The sequence below is a fragment of the Chroicocephalus ridibundus genome, chromosome 8, assembly GCF_963924245.1.
Source record: "Chroicocephalus ridibundus chromosome 8, bChrRid1.1, whole genome shotgun sequence".
Lineage (NCBI taxonomy): Eukaryota > Metazoa > Chordata > Aves > Charadriiformes > Laridae > Chroicocephalus > Chroicocephalus ridibundus.
This window is the reverse complement of record NC_086291.1, coordinates 10,731,623-10,749,848: the sequence shown is the minus strand read 5'-3', so window position 1 is coordinate 10,749,848 and position 18,226 is coordinate 10,731,623. Positions and strand designations below refer to the sequence as shown.

General features: G+C 56.0%; 1 protein-coding gene across 1 annotated transcript; it reads right to left on the bottom strand.

Moving 5' to 3' along the window:
- Window positions 1-1,543: 1,543 nt before the first annotated feature.
- Window positions 1,544-18,225, bottom strand: POMGNT1 (protein O-linked mannose N-acetylglucosaminyltransferase 1 (beta 1,2-)). Its single transcript, XM_063343371.1, has 22 exons — window positions 18,091-18,225; window positions 16,939-17,133; window positions 13,623-13,731; window positions 13,105-13,220; window positions 12,729-12,794; window positions 12,173-12,286; window positions 11,406-11,523; window positions 11,006-11,104; window positions 10,361-10,488; window positions 9,667-9,737; window positions 9,288-9,363; window positions 7,921-8,004; window positions 7,730-7,771; window positions 7,457-7,515; window positions 6,816-6,888; window positions 6,384-6,512; window positions 5,935-6,060; window positions 5,718-5,782; window positions 5,288-5,332; window positions 4,976-5,111; window positions 4,362-4,471; window positions 1,544-4,081 (listed from the first exon to the last, which is right to left on the bottom strand). Exons 2-22 carry the CDS (start codon window positions 17,047-17,049, stop codon window positions 3,979-3,981), a joined length of 1,980 nt encoding a protein of 659 aa, XP_063199441.1. The 5' UTR covers window positions 17,050-17,133; window positions 18,091-18,225; the 3' UTR covers window positions 1,544-3,978.
- Window position 18,226: the final 1 nt, after the last annotated feature.

The following is an 18,226-nucleotide window of genomic DNA, read 5'->3' as shown; positions in this document are numbered from 1 at the left end:
TGGCACAGGCTCCCCTTCGAGGAGGTTCACCTGTTTTTAGCATCGTCCCACCATTTCAGGAGATGCTCCTATAAACGTGGCGGTTTAACACCAGCTCCTCGAGGAAGGCACGACGTAGTGGGTTTCAAACCTGAGCCCACATCACCCTGCAGGGCTCTGCCCATGGGCACCAGTCCCGGTGGCCGGATCCTCTCCTCGCCCGCAGCATCCTGGCAGGGGCTCAGCGCCGCAGGGTTTGGCCTCGGCAGGAGGCGGATGCGGACAGGGAGGTTGCCAGGAGGTGACAGCCCGCTCCGTCACTGCCAAGCAAAGCCCCTGGGCAAAAAGCTTAGCAAAAAGCTCTGGCGAGGGGGTGACATCCCCCGAAAGCTGTGCCTGGTCCCAGGGAGGGGGTGGCAGCCACCGAGGAGGAAGCCCAGCCTGGCTGCAGGGCTCAGGCAGGGGGGCAGGAGGCAGCCCATGTGGGATGCAGCCCGTGGCTGGTCCCTGCCGGTGGCCAACGCTCTCCCATCGCGGTTTTGTTTGGGTCCTACAGTCTCTGCCCCAGAAACTGGTACTATCCCAGCCCTCCCAGGGCTCCCTGCTCCACGGGGGCAGAGATCTGGAGAGGGCTCTTGGGCTTCCTGCAAAAGTCACACACACAGGGCTGACCCGGGGCTCTGCAGTTGTTTTTTCCTCATGGCAGAACCAAGCTTAGGCCTTGCTTGGCTTGGCATCGCCCCTGTCCACACCCACCCCCCTGGGGAGGAGCAAGGTGGTTTTGGAGAAGGAGGTCCCTCCTGCAGCCCCTGCTTTTGCTTTGCCATCTCCAGCCACAACCAGCTCAGGAGCAGTGGGAAGTGGGGGGCTGGCACTGGTGTGGCACGACATGAATTGTCAGGTCTCAGCTCCAGCTGTAGCTGGTTGATGCCAGGGGCCCCGACCCCTCCAGCTACAATATCCCTTCTGCTGTGACCTTGGGCAGGGGGGTCCTCATTCCAAGACCCCATTTCCCTCAAAGGAAAACCCAAATCCACCAGAGAGGCCAGAAATGCAGCCCAGCCCCACGGGGCTCAGACCGATGGAGGATGGGGCGCAAGTCCTGTGGCTGGCAGCTCGTTATCCCCCACCTTAGGACAAGTAGCCCCTTCACCCTACTGACCCCCAAGGGGAGATCAAGCCAGGAGCTGAGGGTCACGAGTTTGCATTTCTCCGGGAACAGCAGCGGGAGGTGCCGGGGGGAACACAGGGGCCGGTTACACCAAGCAAGAGTTCCCAGGCAGCTGGTCAAGAGTTTCCGTCAGTTGCTGAACTGAAGATAAGAGTCATAAAAACTTGAGGAGGAAAACAGCTTGTAAACTTGTACCAGCCGCTCTGGCACCGTACAGCACAGCACAGCTTGGAGGACCTCTGCTGGCACAGGAGCCACAGGGCAGGGGCCTGGGGCCACTGTTAGCCCACGGCTAGCCCTGCGTTGCACAGGGCAGAAACAGGACAGGGGTCTGTCCTGTCCAGGCAGGTGGCCCTGGGCCGTGCACAAAGCCAGCCATGAAACACACGAGGCTCAACAGCTTTGCAGTGTTTACTCTTGAAAAAATAATTCGATTCAGAAAGCTGCAAGCCCTGGGGATGCCCACGCACCTGGCCCTATGCTGGCCACCGCACCAGAGCCTTGCTGGAGAAACAGGGAGGGAGGGAGAACAGCACCCAGTGGGCCCATGGTAGTGTGTGGAGAGAGGGGGGCTTGAAGCCCACCAGGCAAGTCCTGCTGCCGCGGAGAGCAGGGAGCCACGGCCCCCTGGCCACCGCTGGGCAGGTAGCAGAGAGGAGAACTCACCTTTAGCCATTCCCTATCCTTAGGCCCACCTTCCCCAGCCCCAAGAGGGATTAGGAAGAAGCCAAGCCTGAGCCATGCCAGAGAAGAAGAGAAAGGGGGGGGTGGTGGTGCATTTAGTTTCAGGGAGAAGGGAAATAGGGCCTTGGGAATAGAAATGCCAAGGAAAGGGCATCATGGTGGAGAGCCGTGGAAGTTTTTCCAAAGCAGGGTATGGGGAGGGAGCTGCTTTCCCCAGGAAGAAGCCGCATCCCTTTTCCCATCACGCTGAAAGAACCTGCTTTACCCCGAGGGCCAGTGCAGAGGCCACCCCTCCCCACTGGCTGCCAGAGCAGGGTCCCAGCAAAGGGCAGCACTGGGGGTGGCAGAGGAGGGCAGGGCTGAACCCAAGCCCACTACCACAGTCTCAGGGGTGCCACCCTGCACCCCCTTGTTCCCCTCCTGTATCCATCCCATCCCTGCTGCTGGGACAGGCATGCAAGGGACCACGAGGGTCAGAGTCCCTGCAGTCACGCAAGAGATGTGCCCACAGAGGGCTCATTTTGGCCAAAGAGTAGATCTCCCAGGCTCACAATTATTCCTATGCTGGGCAAGGGAGGAAGGAGAGGAACAGAGGATGGAGCCAGGGGGACAAGCCTCCCGACGACTGCCCCCATGCAGGCTGGGGGCTGCCAGCTCTTTACGCTGCTTTCCTGCTCTCCTCCCCTTCCCACAAGCAATAAATAAATAAATCAGTGTAGTGTAGACCCCGACGCTCAGTTCACAGTGAGAAAACGAAGGGGAAGAGCCCCGGCAACCACAGGAAAAGGGCTGAGCAGCAACTCCTCTTGCCAAGGGCAAGCCACGGGGTAGCATCCCTGCCCAAGGCTAGGGGACCTGGGCAGAGAACAGAGCTCTTGCTGCATGGATAAGGAGGTGCACTGAGCAAGGGGTCCAGGATCATCCCCAGTGGGGTGGAGGACATTAGTACCAAGTGGCTGGGGGTGGAAGGGGATGCTGGGGTCTTTCCTAAGGCACAGGAGGGGGGGGATAAGGACCCCCCCTCCCTCTCCATGAGGGGTGTACCACAGCAGCAGAACCCATCCCACCTCTGCTCACAGCTTCCCTGCTAGTAACGTACCACAGTAAGGGTGGGGATTCAGGAGAACAAACCCTCTCTGCCTTCCGCAAGATCTAGGGGTACCTGGCCAGGGAGGAGGGAGAGACAGGATACAGTACCACAGGCAAGGACCACACCAGAGCTCAGCATCTCTCGCTGCAGCAGATCCCAGTCCATCTTGTCCCTGCAGCCACAGGGATGTCCGCTTGCTGCTCCCATCACACTCTGCAAGGCACTTTCACCCCCCCTCCCACGACTCGTGGGGCAGAGCTGCTCCCCACAGAGAAGGTGGGTGAGGAAGGCTTGAGCCGCAGCGCGCACAGCGCGGTCCACTTCCATCTATAGTCATCTCCAGCTCCCAGAACTGCAGAGAAAGGAAAGGGACATCTGACTGCCCTCATGCTGGGTATGGGGTATCCCCTATGTGTCCACAGCAAGTTCAGCTCCTCTTCAGTATTCCCTTTTGCCTATGAACTGGGCTGCACCACTCGCTGCAACCCAAGAAGCGAAGCCGGCGTGTGGGAAGATGTCCAACCCAGTATACAGTCATCAAGGTGCATCCATTGTGCAGGAGACAGAAGACATGCTGGAAGATCCCCTCTTCACCACTGGGCATGGAGCCAGCCAGGCAAGAATTAATAAATAACACCCAGCTGGTAGGCTGCAGCCCTTGCACGTGAGCATGCTGCCTTCTCAGGACTTGGGGGCCAAAAAGGGAAGCAGAGGTGTCTCTCGAGGCCACCTCTAGCCCCCAGCTGCGCATCTCCTTCCTCCAGCCTTGCCCAGCCAGGGGGCAATGGGAGCAGCGTTAGTAAAGAGTCTGTGTTAAAAAAAAAAAAAAAAAAAGTTTGTGGGATGGGGGGGATGGCATATCTACAGGGAAGTACCCTGTCCAGTGAGAGGGAGACCACAATAGGGGGCTGGAGGGAGCCCGAGGTCTCATTTTGCAGCCTGAAATGGGAGTCTGTGTCCAGTCACCAGCCTCCAAGAGCTGCTGCCACCTCTGTCTCTGCACCGTGGAGGTCTCCGTCTTCTCCCGGTCCCCCTTGTTTCCCAGCTGCCAGTCTCATGTCTGTTCTGCTGCAGCAACTGCTGGCACTGCCACTGCCCCCTCCTCCTTGGCAGGGGGCTCCATATAGATTGGTGTCACCGATGAGGGCTTCTTGGACCTGCAGGTGAGGAGGCTGGATGGGAGCAGGCAGGGGTGGTGGTTTCCCTCAGGATCCCAACAGCCCTGCCTTCCTCCCTGCTGTGATCTTCCCACTGGGACATCCTCCAGCCCTGGGCACGTGTCCTGTCCCTGCTCCCACCACAATGATTGCTGAGAAGATGGGTGGTATGCCCCAGGATTGGGCTGGGATAGAAGTGGAGGATGCAGTGCCCTGGGCAGGGGACAGTGCCATGAGGATGGGGGGAGATTACTCAGGTTGTCGTGCCCCTGATACTCACGAGTAGGGGGAGGCAGGGACCCCCACCACGAGGAAGTGGTTCTTCTTGCGGAAAAGCCGCCACAGCCCCTTGTGATTCCCACGGACATCCAGGTCCCAGATGTGGAGGCACTAGGATGGTAAGGAGGGAGGAAGAGGCATTAGAGCCTAGGGATAGACACCAGGGCCAGGTGTCCCCTGGCAAGGGAAGAGCCACCACTCCTGTCCTCATCAAGACACAGCAGAGAGGCTGGCACCTTGATCAGGGCAGCACAGGGCAGCACCCCTCCAGCCACCATCAGAGAGACAAGAGGGGGAACCTGTTCCCATTCCTGCTCAGGACAGAGGGGTGACCATCACCTCCAGAGAAGTGATGGAATCATTCAGACAAGCTCAGGCCCTGAGCTCCCACGCAGGGAGGTCATAAGACTTATCTCCACCAAGACAAGCATCTGCCCTGGATGATCCAGTGCCTTCTGTAAACGCCAAAACCTTAAATAACACTCACAGGCAGCAAGAATCTATTTGCTGAGCTGTGTCCAAGGCCACGGACAAACCCAAGAACAACGGGCAGATGTTTCCCAGAGATGTCAAGATCAGTGCAGGGGTAAGGACAGGCCATGTCAGGAGCCTCACCTTGGCAAGCTGCGTCCAGGTGGTGAAATCTGCTTCCTGCTCCATCCTGATGAACATGACATAGACCCTGCCCTCAGTGTCGGGCACAAAGGAGTCCTCACAGGGGTTCTTGCTGTGGTCCAAGACCTCAGCTTCACTGTGGAAACAGAAAACGCGTGAGAGGGATCTCACCTCCTCCCTGTTCCTACTGCAGGGTACTTCATACAGGTAAGCCCTGGCTGGGGCTGCCAGGGCCACCCCGACTCTTTCTTCTGTCCTGTTTGGTTCACTCAGTGTGCCCCGAGGTGTCCCAACCTCCCTGCAGGCACTCACCCCAGGAGCCGATGAATTTCAGTCTCGTAGGCATCCTTCCTCAAGCTGTTGGAGGAGAGAGCACAGAGATCAGGGCAGAGTCAGACAGTCTGAGAAGCAGGGATCATCCCAAGATGATCCACACTTAAGACTGCCCCAGTGTAATACAAGACAACAGGTTGGAGCCAATGAATGGAGAGCAGGGACTGCCACATATCCTGGAGGATGTGTCAGCAAAAACATGACCCTTCAACACATCCACGAGGAGCATGGGGTAGCTGAACTCAACCTCACAAAAACCACCACAAGGATTCCCCAGAGGAGGCCAAGCGTGCTGGGGCTGGAAGTTATGGCTGCTGTTACAGAAGGAAGGGAAGTGTCCCCAGCACAACGGGACAAGGGTCAGGTCAAGCAGCTGTTTCATCCAGATCTCCTGGTGACCAGCACTCACCTCTCCACATTTTTAAGCTGGACATTTGGAACTGTGTTGAACTTGTGCTTCTTGAAATAGGCTTCCTAGGAGGAAGAGAGAGGAGGGGAGGAAAACAGGATTCAGTAAGGAGTCAGCAGCACCTGGAGGTCACCTCAAGCATCCCCGGCTACCCGGAAAGGTGGCTGTCAGAGCTCAGCACCAGGACAGGGCATGGGGGCTGAGGGAGGTCACTCACATGAAAGTAGCCGTTCATGTTGAGCCCCACGATGCCGAAGTGGTAGGAGCGCGAGACATCAGGGATGATGCACTCCCGGCCTTTCCGCTGCTCGGGCATCCGCATCCACATGTCCCAGTCCCAGAGCTGTGGAGGGGATACTGCCACTCACACTCAAGTCTGGGGACATCATTTGGTAGAGTGGCTGTCCAGAGACCCTTCTGGCTGCCCACATCAGCTCTAGCCCCTTTAGCTCCAGCCTGCCTGGGCTGTTCCAGCCAGCCCTGTGGCTGGTAACATGGTCCTCAAGTTACTGTCTGTCCCAAATCCTTTCTGCTTGGGCAGCCTTCCCAGTAGAAGGTCAGAGAGAACCAGGGCCCCTCCAAGAGCTGTACCCACAGGGACCAAGTGATGATCAGGGACTGATGATGGGCAGAGATGGGGGTACAGGGTCCCTCTATGGTACTCACTTTCTCAGGGGTTGGCCACTTTGGCTCCAGCTCATCCTTGTACAGGCTCTTCCGGAGCACCCAGCCCAGGCCTGGCATGGTCTCCACACGGTACAGGAGCGAGGGGTCCTCAGCCGTGTGCTCATAGCCCTACGATGTTATGGGGAGCATTCAGCACCCTGAATACACCCTTACCCTGCCAAAATAGGAGGCATCCTGCTCCATGGAGACCTCCAGCACAGAGAGCAGGGGACAGCCACTGGGAAGCAGACAGCAAGGACAGGATGGGGATTTGCAGTGGCACCTCTGAAAAGTCTAGGGCTGGGGAGATGGACCCACCTAGGATTATGGTGGGGATGACATCCTGCTTTACAGACAGAACTCGGACCTCAGCCTGACTTGGGAACAACACAGGACAGAGGTGTCCCTGCTCCCCCATCTTCCCCGACTTACCTGATCGTTCCAAGCTGAGATGCAGTACAGGCTCTCATCCTCCTCCAGAAGGTGTATCGACTGGCTCAGAAAGCTGAGGAAAGAGTTTCCTGGTTCCTGGTCAAACATCCTTCCCCAAGGCAAACCAAACCAAATTCTCCACCAAAGGACAAGGCGCCCACAACCGCTGGGACTGTTTAAGCTATCTCTTGGGCTGAGATGGCTGACATTATTCTGAGATCAGGGAAAGAACACCCAAACAAGCTAAGCTGCATCTCACCGTGGGGTGGGGGGACGACAATATTGTCTCCTGTTCCAGGGTTTCTCCTCCTTAAGAAAAAACAGGAGCCCTGTTAGACACTGTCCCTGTCCTCTTGTTATGTGGCAGCCTCAACCATGTGTGTACAGAATGGATCAGCAGCCCCAAAAAGCAAACCAGGAAGAGATCCCAGACTCTAAAGATACCCTGCATTGAGTGCCAGGACAGTGGATTCAAGAACTGACCTCTCTGCAGGCAGAGCTGTTACAGCTGTTGCCTGGTCACTGCTCAGCCTCAGATAGGCGAGCTACAGCATGGCAGGGATCTGGCCTCTCCTGAGCAGACAGAGAGCTCCTAAGGAAACATCCCACCCAAACAGGAGCTCAGAGACCCACCGCTTTACCTGAAGAAGTCAACAGAAATGTCAAGATCTTCCTCCAGAACCACAGCAAATTTAGCATCCTGCAGGGCAAGGAGAGACGTCAGAAAGATGAAGAACAGAACAGAGCAGAGACACTAAGCAGTGTCCCCTGCCTGTGCTGTTCCCTACCCCATGGGGCTGATTCCAGCTCCTGTGAGGTGGGGGTCACAGATACTGCTCTCCCAGGGAAACCCTGCACTGTCTTGCTCCCACAGGTGAGCAGCTAGACAGGGCCCGGGCAGAGGTCTCACTCACCGGGAACAGGTTGAAGGTTGCAGTCAGACTGGCTTTGTAGTGCTACAAGAAAAGGCAGATCATTGCCTGTGTTAGCATCAAACCCCGGCCCACAGGGAAGGGTAGCCTGGCACAGATGCGGGGCTAAGCCTGCCCTCCTTGAATACTGTCCCAGGAAATAAGTCCCCCAGGACTTGTGAAAGGTCTCTCACCTGGGAAACTCTAGCGTTTTTAATGCTGATAGGAGTGTGCTGGATTCCTGAGAGACCAAACAGTTCCACGACATCCATCGGCTCCTGCAGCAGGAAGGTACACAGCCCGTCAATGTGTGGGTCTAGATACATTCTCCCCACCCTCTAAGCAGCGCCAGCTCCCTGGGACACCAAGAATAGGCCTGTGGGACCTCCTACGCGTGGCTGTCCTCCTGCGGGCAAGAAGGGCTCCAAATAATGCTGTGCCAAAGACCCCACAGCAAGGAACTCACCAAACCCTCTTAGCCCTTAAATATCACCATAAATTTCTGTTAGCCCTACTAGTTTGCAGATTCAAAGTTGTATCCAAGAATACCTGAGAAGCCCAAATCCCTGGTCCCCCACGGACAGTGCAGAAAGAAGACAGGTACAGCCAGGAACACTGTCCATCCCACTTGCTAGCCACAAATGAGAGAAGGAGCTCCCATTGCACCGACCGTTACCCCTTTTCCTGGTATCCACCATGGCAGCAGGAGCGTTCAGACTGCCCCCTCGTAGCTGAGGGATGCTGCTCCAGTTGCCATGGCAATGGATGCTGCTATCTTTAAGCACTCTGTTATGCTGCAGTAAGAGCCTGCATAAACACACCAGCTCCCCCAGCCCCACAACCTGGCAGTGGTGGGAGAAGTCTGAAAGGGAACAAGCCTGTTCCCTTCCCAGCCTCCACAAGGCAACCAGACAAAACCTCACAGGCTGCTGCAGAGATGAGGGCTGGAAACCTGCTGAGACCTACTAGGATGCGAAAGGCCTGTAGCAGAGCACATCCTGCTGCCAGACAGCCAGGGCTTGCAGAGGGATCTTCCAGGGCTTTGTAAGGTTGAGCTGACAGGAAGATCTTTGCTCTCTAAAGGACCAGCTCTCCTCTACCTGTCTGCAGCTTCCACGAGCCTTGTGAAAACAGATTGTTATGGGTCTCTTCATCTCTTACTGAGAGTGGAGCTGGACAGGCACAGCTGGACTGGTTCGTTCTGCTTCATGTGAGGGAGCTGGACAGGCAGTGTTACACCCAGGCTGGCGACACTCATCAAACAAGAAACAGGGCGGGGGAGAGCCCAGCATGACCACTTCTTTCCTGCACACCAGCCTCTCTCTGACATGGAGATGCAAAATTTGGGCTTTGGGAAAAGCCAAGGCAGCTTTATCCACACCCATGGCTTGGCTAAGCTGACTGACTTTGTGTAGGAGCGGGTGAGGAGCAGTGTGATCCACAGCAGGAGGAAGGTGAAGGCGTTCATAGCCTGCCACCCACCAAGGACTGGGCCAGCACCACCTACTCTCTCCTGGGGGACCAAGGACCTGGCTACAGGGACCTCTGGGAGTGCTCTTACCTCATAGTACCCGTCGATGAAGACTGTGATCATCTGCGGATTGACGCCCTGAGCTGACAGCAAGGAGCGCAGCATCCTAGGGAGAGATCGAGGGGCCTGAGCCCATAGCCCCAGTGGGCCCAGGCCACTCAGCAGAAGGGTAGGGATCCCTTGGGGTGGGGAAAAGGGCACGCAGTAAGCGAACAGGACCCACTGTCCTTGGGCTCTTCCCTTTCCCATGGCCAAGGACCCTGGGATCTGTCCAAGCAGGTTCTGCCTGTGTTGCTCACGCAGCCCCAGGAGGTGGCTGTATCCTGCCGGCAGGATGAAGGGGAGGGCTTGGGCCATGCCTGGTCTTGTGGCACAGAGCAGAGAAGCCCCGTCCCCTGGAAATGCTTACCTGTACAGGTAGTTGGGGCGGTTCCCTGCAATAACAGCTACAGGCACATCGAAGACTTTATTGTCTTTGAGCTGGAGAAGAAAAATGTGTGTAAGCGAGTGGGATTGGGGGAGGCCATGCCACTGAAAGCAGGATCCAAGGGACAGGGATCAGCCCCGCTGCTAAACAGCAGAGCTGCACAGTCCTACACCTTGGCTCAGGACCACACCAGCCAACCAGGACTCCACTCAGCACCGTTGGAAACCCTGCCAGCTTCCCTCCTTCATTCCACTTCAGACCCAGCTCCCAAATCCCAACTTGCAACCATCTGGAGATCTTTGTCCAAACCCTTCAGCACTGTGCCAAGGACATCCAGATACCATCCTGAGCCAAGGACTGATCCCAAAGGCCATCATAGCTGCTCTGTCTTCAAATGTACAGGCTGTGCTGCTCACACTGAGGTCCCTAGAGCCATGGTAACCTGGCAGCTCAGGGCAGATGTAGGGCAAGGGAACTCCCCTTACCTCACATGACCTGACCACGTGTATTCTCCTTACCTTTGCTGGGGCTAAGAGCTTGCAGGGGGGCAGTTTTCACCTGTCCTTAAGTACCAGGTACTTAAGGACAGGGCTCTGCATTTGAGCTGCAAACACACCTGGTCCAGCCCAGCCCACCCTCCTGGAGCCCTCCCTGAATACTCTTCCCCTGCACTCACGGGATCAGGGTTGAACTCAATGGGTGTGGGGTCTTTGCAGCTGCAGACGCTACCGTAACCTTCTACTTTGCTGCAGAACCTCTTCCGGCGGCGGTTCAGCTCTGTGTCAGGCCAATGACACTCAGCATCTGGAGGCACCAAGGAGAAAAAACAGACTGCTCATCCCCCATGGCCTTACCTCATGTGCTCCAGGCTGCAGGCTGCACTGCCACACAGATGGCTCTCCCTGGGCTCAGCCATCACCAAGACACTCCTTATTACTATGGGCAAACAGGATATAGCCACAGCAGTCATTCATCATATGGCCCCATCATATGGCCTCTCTGAGCAGCAATGGGCCACGTTCAAGGGCAACAGTCAGAAAAGACCAGACCAGGCCTGGTTTGGAGAGGTGACAGATGGCGAGACCATGTCCCCACTTCCCCATCCTCATCTTTCTCAACAATCATGCCTAGGATTGCCATGAAAGCAGGAAGAAAGGAAGCTGGCCCAGTTTTAAAAGTTACCATCCCCATCCCAAATGGCCTTAAATCCATCCTGGGATATTGCTAACACACCCACAGCTTTGACTCAAAACCACCAAGAGCAGCAGGCAGACATCTCCCAGAGATACCTGGCACTGCAAGAGAACAGTGTACTTCTTACCTTCCATAGACGTCAGATGAACTTCTGTCTTCAGCAGCACAGGGTCACCCCATGTTGAGAGGGCCGGCGACTTGGCATGTTTCTCCCCATATACTTCCCCTGGAGCAGGGACACAGGGTCAGGACTATCTGGAAACACTCAGCCCCGTTTTGTGAAGGCACAACCAGGGGCTGTAGCTCAGGCTGGCAGCTTGGCACCTTCTCCCATCAGCCTCTGGCAAGCAGCTGAAGGGACATGCTTTGCCTCCATCCCCTCCCTCACCCCCAGGAACAGAGCTGCCGCTCCCTGTGACTTGTTTCCTGCTCACACAGTGTATTGGGGATGGGCTGGATTTGTCTTCACCTGGCTTCTGCCCAAAAAAAGGAGACATGAACCCTCTCCTGGCCTCTGCTACACTCACCTCCCTTCTTCCCCACAAATGTCCACATATCTCTCCAGCTCAGGAATGGTGCGACTTGGCTCCCCAGGCTTTTCAGGACATTCTTTGCTGTGTCTTTGAGGTGAAAGGAACCTTCATCCTGGAACAAAACACAACCCTGCAGCTGAGGTCTGTCTCCTGATGCCGGCAAGGAAAGTCTCACGTTCAATACCAAAGAGGTACAGGGCCCACTCCTACCCTTGAACCAGATGAACCAGAAGCCTGCAAGATCAGGTTCCTAAGGTCACTGTGCCACTAAATGCGCCAGTGGCTTCCTCGTGACCCACAGGGAGGTCAGAGAACTTGCAGACTCCTGTTTCCTTGAGACCAAATTGTTCTAAAGCAGGGCATGTGTTCACACAGCTAAACTCAAAAGCAGCACAGCGCTGCTCACGCAGCAGCCCAGAGCCAGCACAGTCCACGGTGCCCTGCGCCAAAGCCTGGAACTGGAACCACCACATCTTTATATTTCCTCATGTCCAGTCCCCATCTAACCTCTTGTTTATTGCTGCGGGCTCTGACATATCTGCTTTTAGCTCTCCTGCCTTTCTGGGCACACAGCAGTATCTGTAGTAACAAGGGTGAGCATGAGGACAAGGGAGGTGATCCAGCCACGGGGGCATAGACCAGTGGGGATGTCACATTTAGCCCTGGGAATGCCTGATGACATTCAGGAAACAATTTCCCAGATGAGCTTCAGGGCATCCTGACTCAAGATGACTTTTTCTTTTGACAATTAGGTCACATACCTTAATGGTGAAGATCAGGATACGGCCCCGGGCAACCATGTTGAGGAAAAGTACCATGGCTTCATCTTCATGGGGAGAATAGGTGTCAAAGACCCTCTTGGCCATCACGTGACCCTGTTGGTATTCAAACACCAGATGTGTCTTAAGTGCTACACAGCCAGGACATGCAGAATTATGGAAGTCTGTCCTGGGAGCTTCAGTCCCTGAGCAACACAATGAGTTATTTTTCTGGTATGTCAGGGAGTTAGTCCCCAGGCAAATTCAGCCATTGGGCCTTCACGCACGACAAGTGCACTCAGGTCCATGGGACAGTGTTACCCAACCTCACAACTCCTCTCCTGCCTACTCCCCAAGGACAGCTAGGCAAGCACAAGACAAGCACTGCAGGGACCCTCTGGGTGACCACGTTGTGCTCTGGAAACTACAGGCAAACAAGCATTTGGGGACTTCTCTCCTGGCTGCCCTTTGCCTCATGCCCCCAACAGTTAAAGGACAAAAGCAAGGACAAACACTGCACAATAAGAAAGACAAATGCAGACATGCAAGGATGCTTTACCGTAGCTTGATTTAAGACGATGACATGGATCCCTCTTCCCTGCTCCCGAGCCTCATCTTCCAGGACCTACAAGTGAAGAAGCAATGAGAAGCATATGCCAAGACCTCTTACTCCCTGCACATTCAGCACAGCAGAGCCCCCAGGCAAGGGACAAGTCTCCCTCCTGTGACATTTTGGCTTTGCTCCAGGCAGCGATGGATGCCAGAGTAGAAGACAAAGTGGGACAACACCTCCACAGTCCTGAAGGCAGGAGGGGGATCCACTCCTGACCTTCTTGCCAGCCACAGAAACACTCTCACCACCCGCTGCTTGAGGTTTTGCTCATTTAGCTCCACCCATCCTCTGCTCACAGGAACAGCCAGAACCCGTCACTTACTGTCGTCCCATCCACAGCTACGTAGACCTTCGACCGGCTGGAGTACACCTCGACATCCAAGACCTTCTTGTTGCTGACAGGGTGCCTAGGGACCTCCACATTCAGCAACTCGTCATCTACAGGGGAGAAATGCCCAGTCTCAACCAGGCAAAGCACCTCTGGCGTGTTCTTGCTTGGCACTAGCCCAGCCAAGCCTCCAGGAGGTCCTGCCCACCAGGTATCCCAGACCAGCAAGCCATGGGTCAGAATCTATGGGGACGACAGGTAAGGGAAATCCAAAACAGCGGCAGGTCAGGCCCCAGCTATCCCCACACAGACCTCTGCAGACAAACGTGCTGAAGACTTGAGTAGACACAAAAGGAATGGGAAGAGCCTTTTCTATTCACTTTTATTAAACCCACAGGCACAGACCTGTCTTTTGTGCTGTGACTGGTCACAAGTTTGCCCTGACTTAAAGAAATTACTTCCCTCCCTCCGGTTTCCTTGCTTTCAAAGAAAAGCAAGATGCTGCCCCTCACCGTAGTCTTGTGCAGACTCCTCTTCCTCCTCATAAGCAGCTCTCCTGGTGTCCAAGATCAGCTTGATGTTCACGATTACAGTCACAAGCAGGAAGAGGACAGCACCCGTCTGCAATGCAGGATGCTTTGTGTTACCAACTTCTAAGTAACAACCCCAAGATCAGGCCACCTCCTTGGCATATGCTGCAGGGCACCCCAAGGAGATCGTGCAAGGAATCATAAGCATCTGTCATTTCCCCTGTTTTCTTCTGGGAAAAGGCAAAGACGAAGAAATACAGGTGACCGGGTTTTCGGGTGAAATGCTTTCATTAGCTGGAGAGCACTGAACTCTTGATACATGAGAATTAATCCACTTCCAATGCGTCGCTGCTTCCAGATTGGCGAGCAGATTGCTGCTAAAATATTGTGTCAAGGTTGAGGGTCTCTGCATGCAAAGCGTTTTGTAACTCAGAGTTACAGCTCCCACGGTAAACTTAACTTCTGCCTCTCCCGCAGCATCACTACTCTTGTCTCTCCCTCTGCAACCAGAGGACGTATCCAGGGTATTCGGAGGGAAAGGAGATGCCACGTGACTAAGGCAAGGCAAAGGCAAGAAGGTAAATTCTGACTTCAATAAACCGCACCGCACCACAGGCTGCAGAGAACTGCCCGCAGCCTTACTGTCTGCAGCAAACCAAGGCAACCCACATGGATGCTGATGCAGAGAGTTATGGGAAGGTCCTGGGGCTACAGACCAGTTCATGGGAACCCCCAACACGAGCATCGCCATTTCCCATGGCCCTGTTGCTCCCAGAGCAAGGGGAGGGAGAAAAGACTACAACATTTCTACAACCACCTCTATTTATTAAAACGCATCTTGTTTTTCTCTTCCATGATTTCAGTCTTTTCCCTAGTATTTGAACCCAGCGTAAAGTAGAAACTACTCCATGCTAAAAGGACCTCTTCTGAGACAGGAAAACTTGGGCCACCAACACGCCATGTTGGGAAATGATCCGCCTCCAGGTGTAAGCTGCAAGAGCACATCTGGCCACAGCCGAAAGGATGATCTTAGAGCTGCAGTGCTGGCTAGGGATGCTGGTCAGTCCTGGATAGGCCGGGAAGCAGCCCCACAGCCCAGGCGGCCAGAGCAAATGAGGCACCATAAGCAGGACTAGCAACGGAGTCTAGCAAAACTGACTCAGTCAGAGCTGCTGACAGAGGCCCAGCCACTGTAGACCTGGCTACACCATAGTTTCAGCTCTAGTTGACATATTTTAAGCTCAATTTTCATCTGTATTATAAGCCACAGCAGTGCCATGAAAGAAGGAGATGACAGCAGATAGGCTCTAGCCCCAGTGCTATGAGCAATGCCTGCCTGAATGACCAGGCCTGTTCCCAAGCCCTGAGCACCCCAGTGGATGCAAGACTGAGCAGTCTCCTTCTCCAGGGAGCCCTCGTGAGCCTTCATTCTCCCAGGCACACACAAACCCTCCCCTGCGCCCTCCCACAGAAACCAACTGCCAGATTTCACTGAGCTTTGCTCATCTCAGGAACGGCCCCTCTTCTGCAACTTGCTGCCATGGGACAAACCCTCCCTGTCCTTACGCCCCCAGACACCCCCTAGGACGCTGGCTCTGCTGAGGATTAGCCTTTTTACAGCACAAGCAACCAGGCCCACAGCTTTCCAGACACCAGCTGCCTCTGGGGCATGAGATCCCGTTACTCAGCCCTATTTTCTCTGTCCACCTGTTGTACCAGGTTTAGTTTCCAAACCTAATGGGATGGGGTGGTTTCCCCCTGCAGGCTGAGCACTGCTGGACTTGGCACAGTCCAGAACCATGAAGGGAGAAACTGCTCAGGTTTCTAGCTGAAAGCCTCCCAAGGATGCCTGGATAATTGTATCTCCTGCCATAGCCACCCAACAGGTCCATTCGCAGCTGGAAGGAGCTGCTAGACATGGCAGATCGTTCCACACATGGGCACAAAGCCACTGGATATAGCTTTTTGGGGGACAAGTTATGCTTCCTCAGCATGTTAGGTCATCCAGGACTGCCAGCAGGCCCACTTCCACCCATGCAGCTGCTCCATAAGCTTGTAAACCCTATAGATTATCATAGAATCATAGAATCATAGAATCATAGGGTTGGAAGGGACCTCTGGAGATCATCTAGTCCAACCCCCCTGCCAGAGCAGGGTCACCTAGAGCAGGTTACACAGGAACACGTCCAGGTGGGTTTTGAATGTCTCCAGAGATGGAGACTCCACCACCTCTCTGGGCAGCCTGTTCCAGTGCTCTGCCACCCTCAGGGTAAAGAAGTTCCTCCTCATGTTTAGGTGGAACTTCCTATGTTCCAGTTTGTGCCCATTGCCTCTTGTCCTGTCCCCGGGCACCACTGAAAAGAGCCTCGCCCCATCGTCCTGACACCCACCCTTTAAGTATTTATAAGCGTTGATAAGGTCACCCCTCAGACGTCTTTTTTCCAGACTGAAGAGACCCAAATCCCTCAGCCTTTCCTCATAAGAGAGGTGTTCCAGTCCCCTAATCATCCTCGTAGCCCTCCGCTGCACCCTTTCCAGCAGTTCCCTGTCCCTCTTGAACCGGGGAGCCCAGAACTGGACACAGTACTCCAGGTGCGGTCTCACCAAGGCAGAGTAGAGGGGGAGGATGACCTCCCTTGACCTGCTGGCCACGCTCCTCTTGATGCACCCCAGGATGCCATTGGCCTTCTTGGCCACAAGGGCACATTGCTGACTCATGGTCATCCTGTTGTCCACCAGGACTCCCAGGTCTCTTTCCACAGAGCTGCTCTCCAGCAGGTCAGCACCCAACCTGTACTGGTGCATGGGGTTGTTCCTCCCCAGGTGCAGCACCCTACACTTGCCCTTGTTGAACTTCATAAGGTTTCTCTCTGCCCAGATCTCCAACCTGTCCAGGTCTCTCTGTATGGCGGCACAGCCTTCCGGTGTGTCAGCCACCCCACCCAGCTTGGTGTCATCAGCAAACTTGCTGAGGGTGCACTCTATCCCCTCATCCAGGTCATTGATGAATATGTTGAACAGGACTGGACCCAGTACTGACCCCTGGGGAACACCACTCGTCACTGGTCTCCAACTAGACTCTGTGCCCCTAATCACAACCCTCTGAGCTCTATCTTTCAACCAGTTTTCTATCCACCCCACTGTCCATTCATCTAACCCACACTTCCTAAGCTTCCCTATGAGGATGCTGTGGGAGACCGTGTCAAACGCCTTGCTTAAGTCAAGGTAGACCACATCTACCGCCCTCCCCTCATCTAATCATCCTCCCTAATCCACCACAGGCTGGTGGGTTACGCACCTGGCACAGCTTTCGCAGCGTGCGCTGGTTCATCAGCTTGTACTTCCAGGCGAGGTACCAGCTGCGCTTCTTGTGGGGCTTGATGGCAGGGTTGAGCTTCCACTCGTCCATAGTCACAGGGGCTGGCGCAGGGGCAGCCGCGTTGGACAGGGGTCAGGACGCGCTCTGCTCCGCTCTCGTGTCCATCGGGGCTCCCTGCCAGGACAGGACAGGCGCAGGGTGAGGGAGGCAAACGGGTTCAAACCCTGTCCCCAGCAGAAACAGGGCCTGGCACAAGCAGTGGCCATGAGTGGCACTCGAAAGTCCCACGAAGCCTCCCCACTTGCAGCACCCTCAGCCAGCGATCCATGAAGTCAGGTTTTGCTGGAGGACTGCAAGTGGGGCGATGGGAAGCCCTTGAACCCATGGGGCAGCAAGGACCTCTGCTCCAGACCACCCCCTCAGCAAGGCTGCCGTAGCGCACTGGGCCCACTCCCACCCTCTGGAAATACAAAGTGGCCAAGAGGCCTGTAGTAGTCCCCAGACTGGCAGGTGTTATGGCGGTGCCATCACTAACCACGCGGGCCTGCAGGGTCTCTGGTGTGGAGAGGCACTCTCCCCACTGCAGCAGCAGGGCTGTGAAGCTGCACCACCCCCACTAAGAGGGGTACAGCCGGTCTAGATATGGAGGCCAGAGCTGGGCCACAGACCTGCTGGAGATCCTGGGGCAGAGGGGCTGTGCCCAAGCAAGGCCAAGCTCCCCACACAACCCACCGGGCCTGGGGCGGGAGGTGGAGGCTCGGCAGAGCCAGGGGCCTGGCTGGAGCACAGGGACCCCCCAGCGTGGCCAGGTAGGGTGGGGAGCACCGGTTACGGGGTGGGGAGGAAGACTTGGGGGGAACCAGAGCCCTCAGGGGAAGGGCAAAGGGACGCCGGAGCGAGGAGGTGGGGTATCGCAGAGGGACCCAGGCTCTCGGAAGAGGAGGGAAGGGGACAAGGCTGCCGGGAGGGGTCGCGAAAAGCGGTGGGGAGGGAGACCCAGGCGTTCGAGGACGGAGCCGGCGAGGAGCAGCGGCCCCCACGGAGCCGCGCCGGGGGTGGGGGAGGCGGGGGGGGGAAAGCCCGCCCTTCGGGATAGCGGCCCGGAGGGTGAGCGCCGGCCGCGCTACTCACGGTCCGCGCGGGGAGGCTGAGGCGAAGCGGAGCGGAGCCGAGCAGGACTGGGCAGCGCCGGGGCAGGGCCCGGCTCGGCGCTGCCGCCGCCGCCCCGTGAAGCCTCAGCGCCAGCGGGGCCGCGCCGCTTCCGGCG

Bases quoted from the DNA above. Each gene is read 5' to 3' on its own strand.
- POMGNT1 (XM_063343371.1), bottom strand. From the start codon at position 17,049: ATGGACGAGTGGAAGCTCAACCCTGCCATCAAGCCCCACAAGAAGCGC. The intron at 7,516-7,729 runs GTGAGTGAGACC...CTTGCCCTGCAG, and splicing joins CAACCTTCAACCTGTTCCCG to GATGCTAAATTTGCTGTGGT. The intron at 5,333-5,717 runs GTGAGTGCTGGT...CTCCTCCAACAG, and splicing joins CAGCTTAAAAATGTGGAGAG to CTTGAGGAAGGATGCCTACG.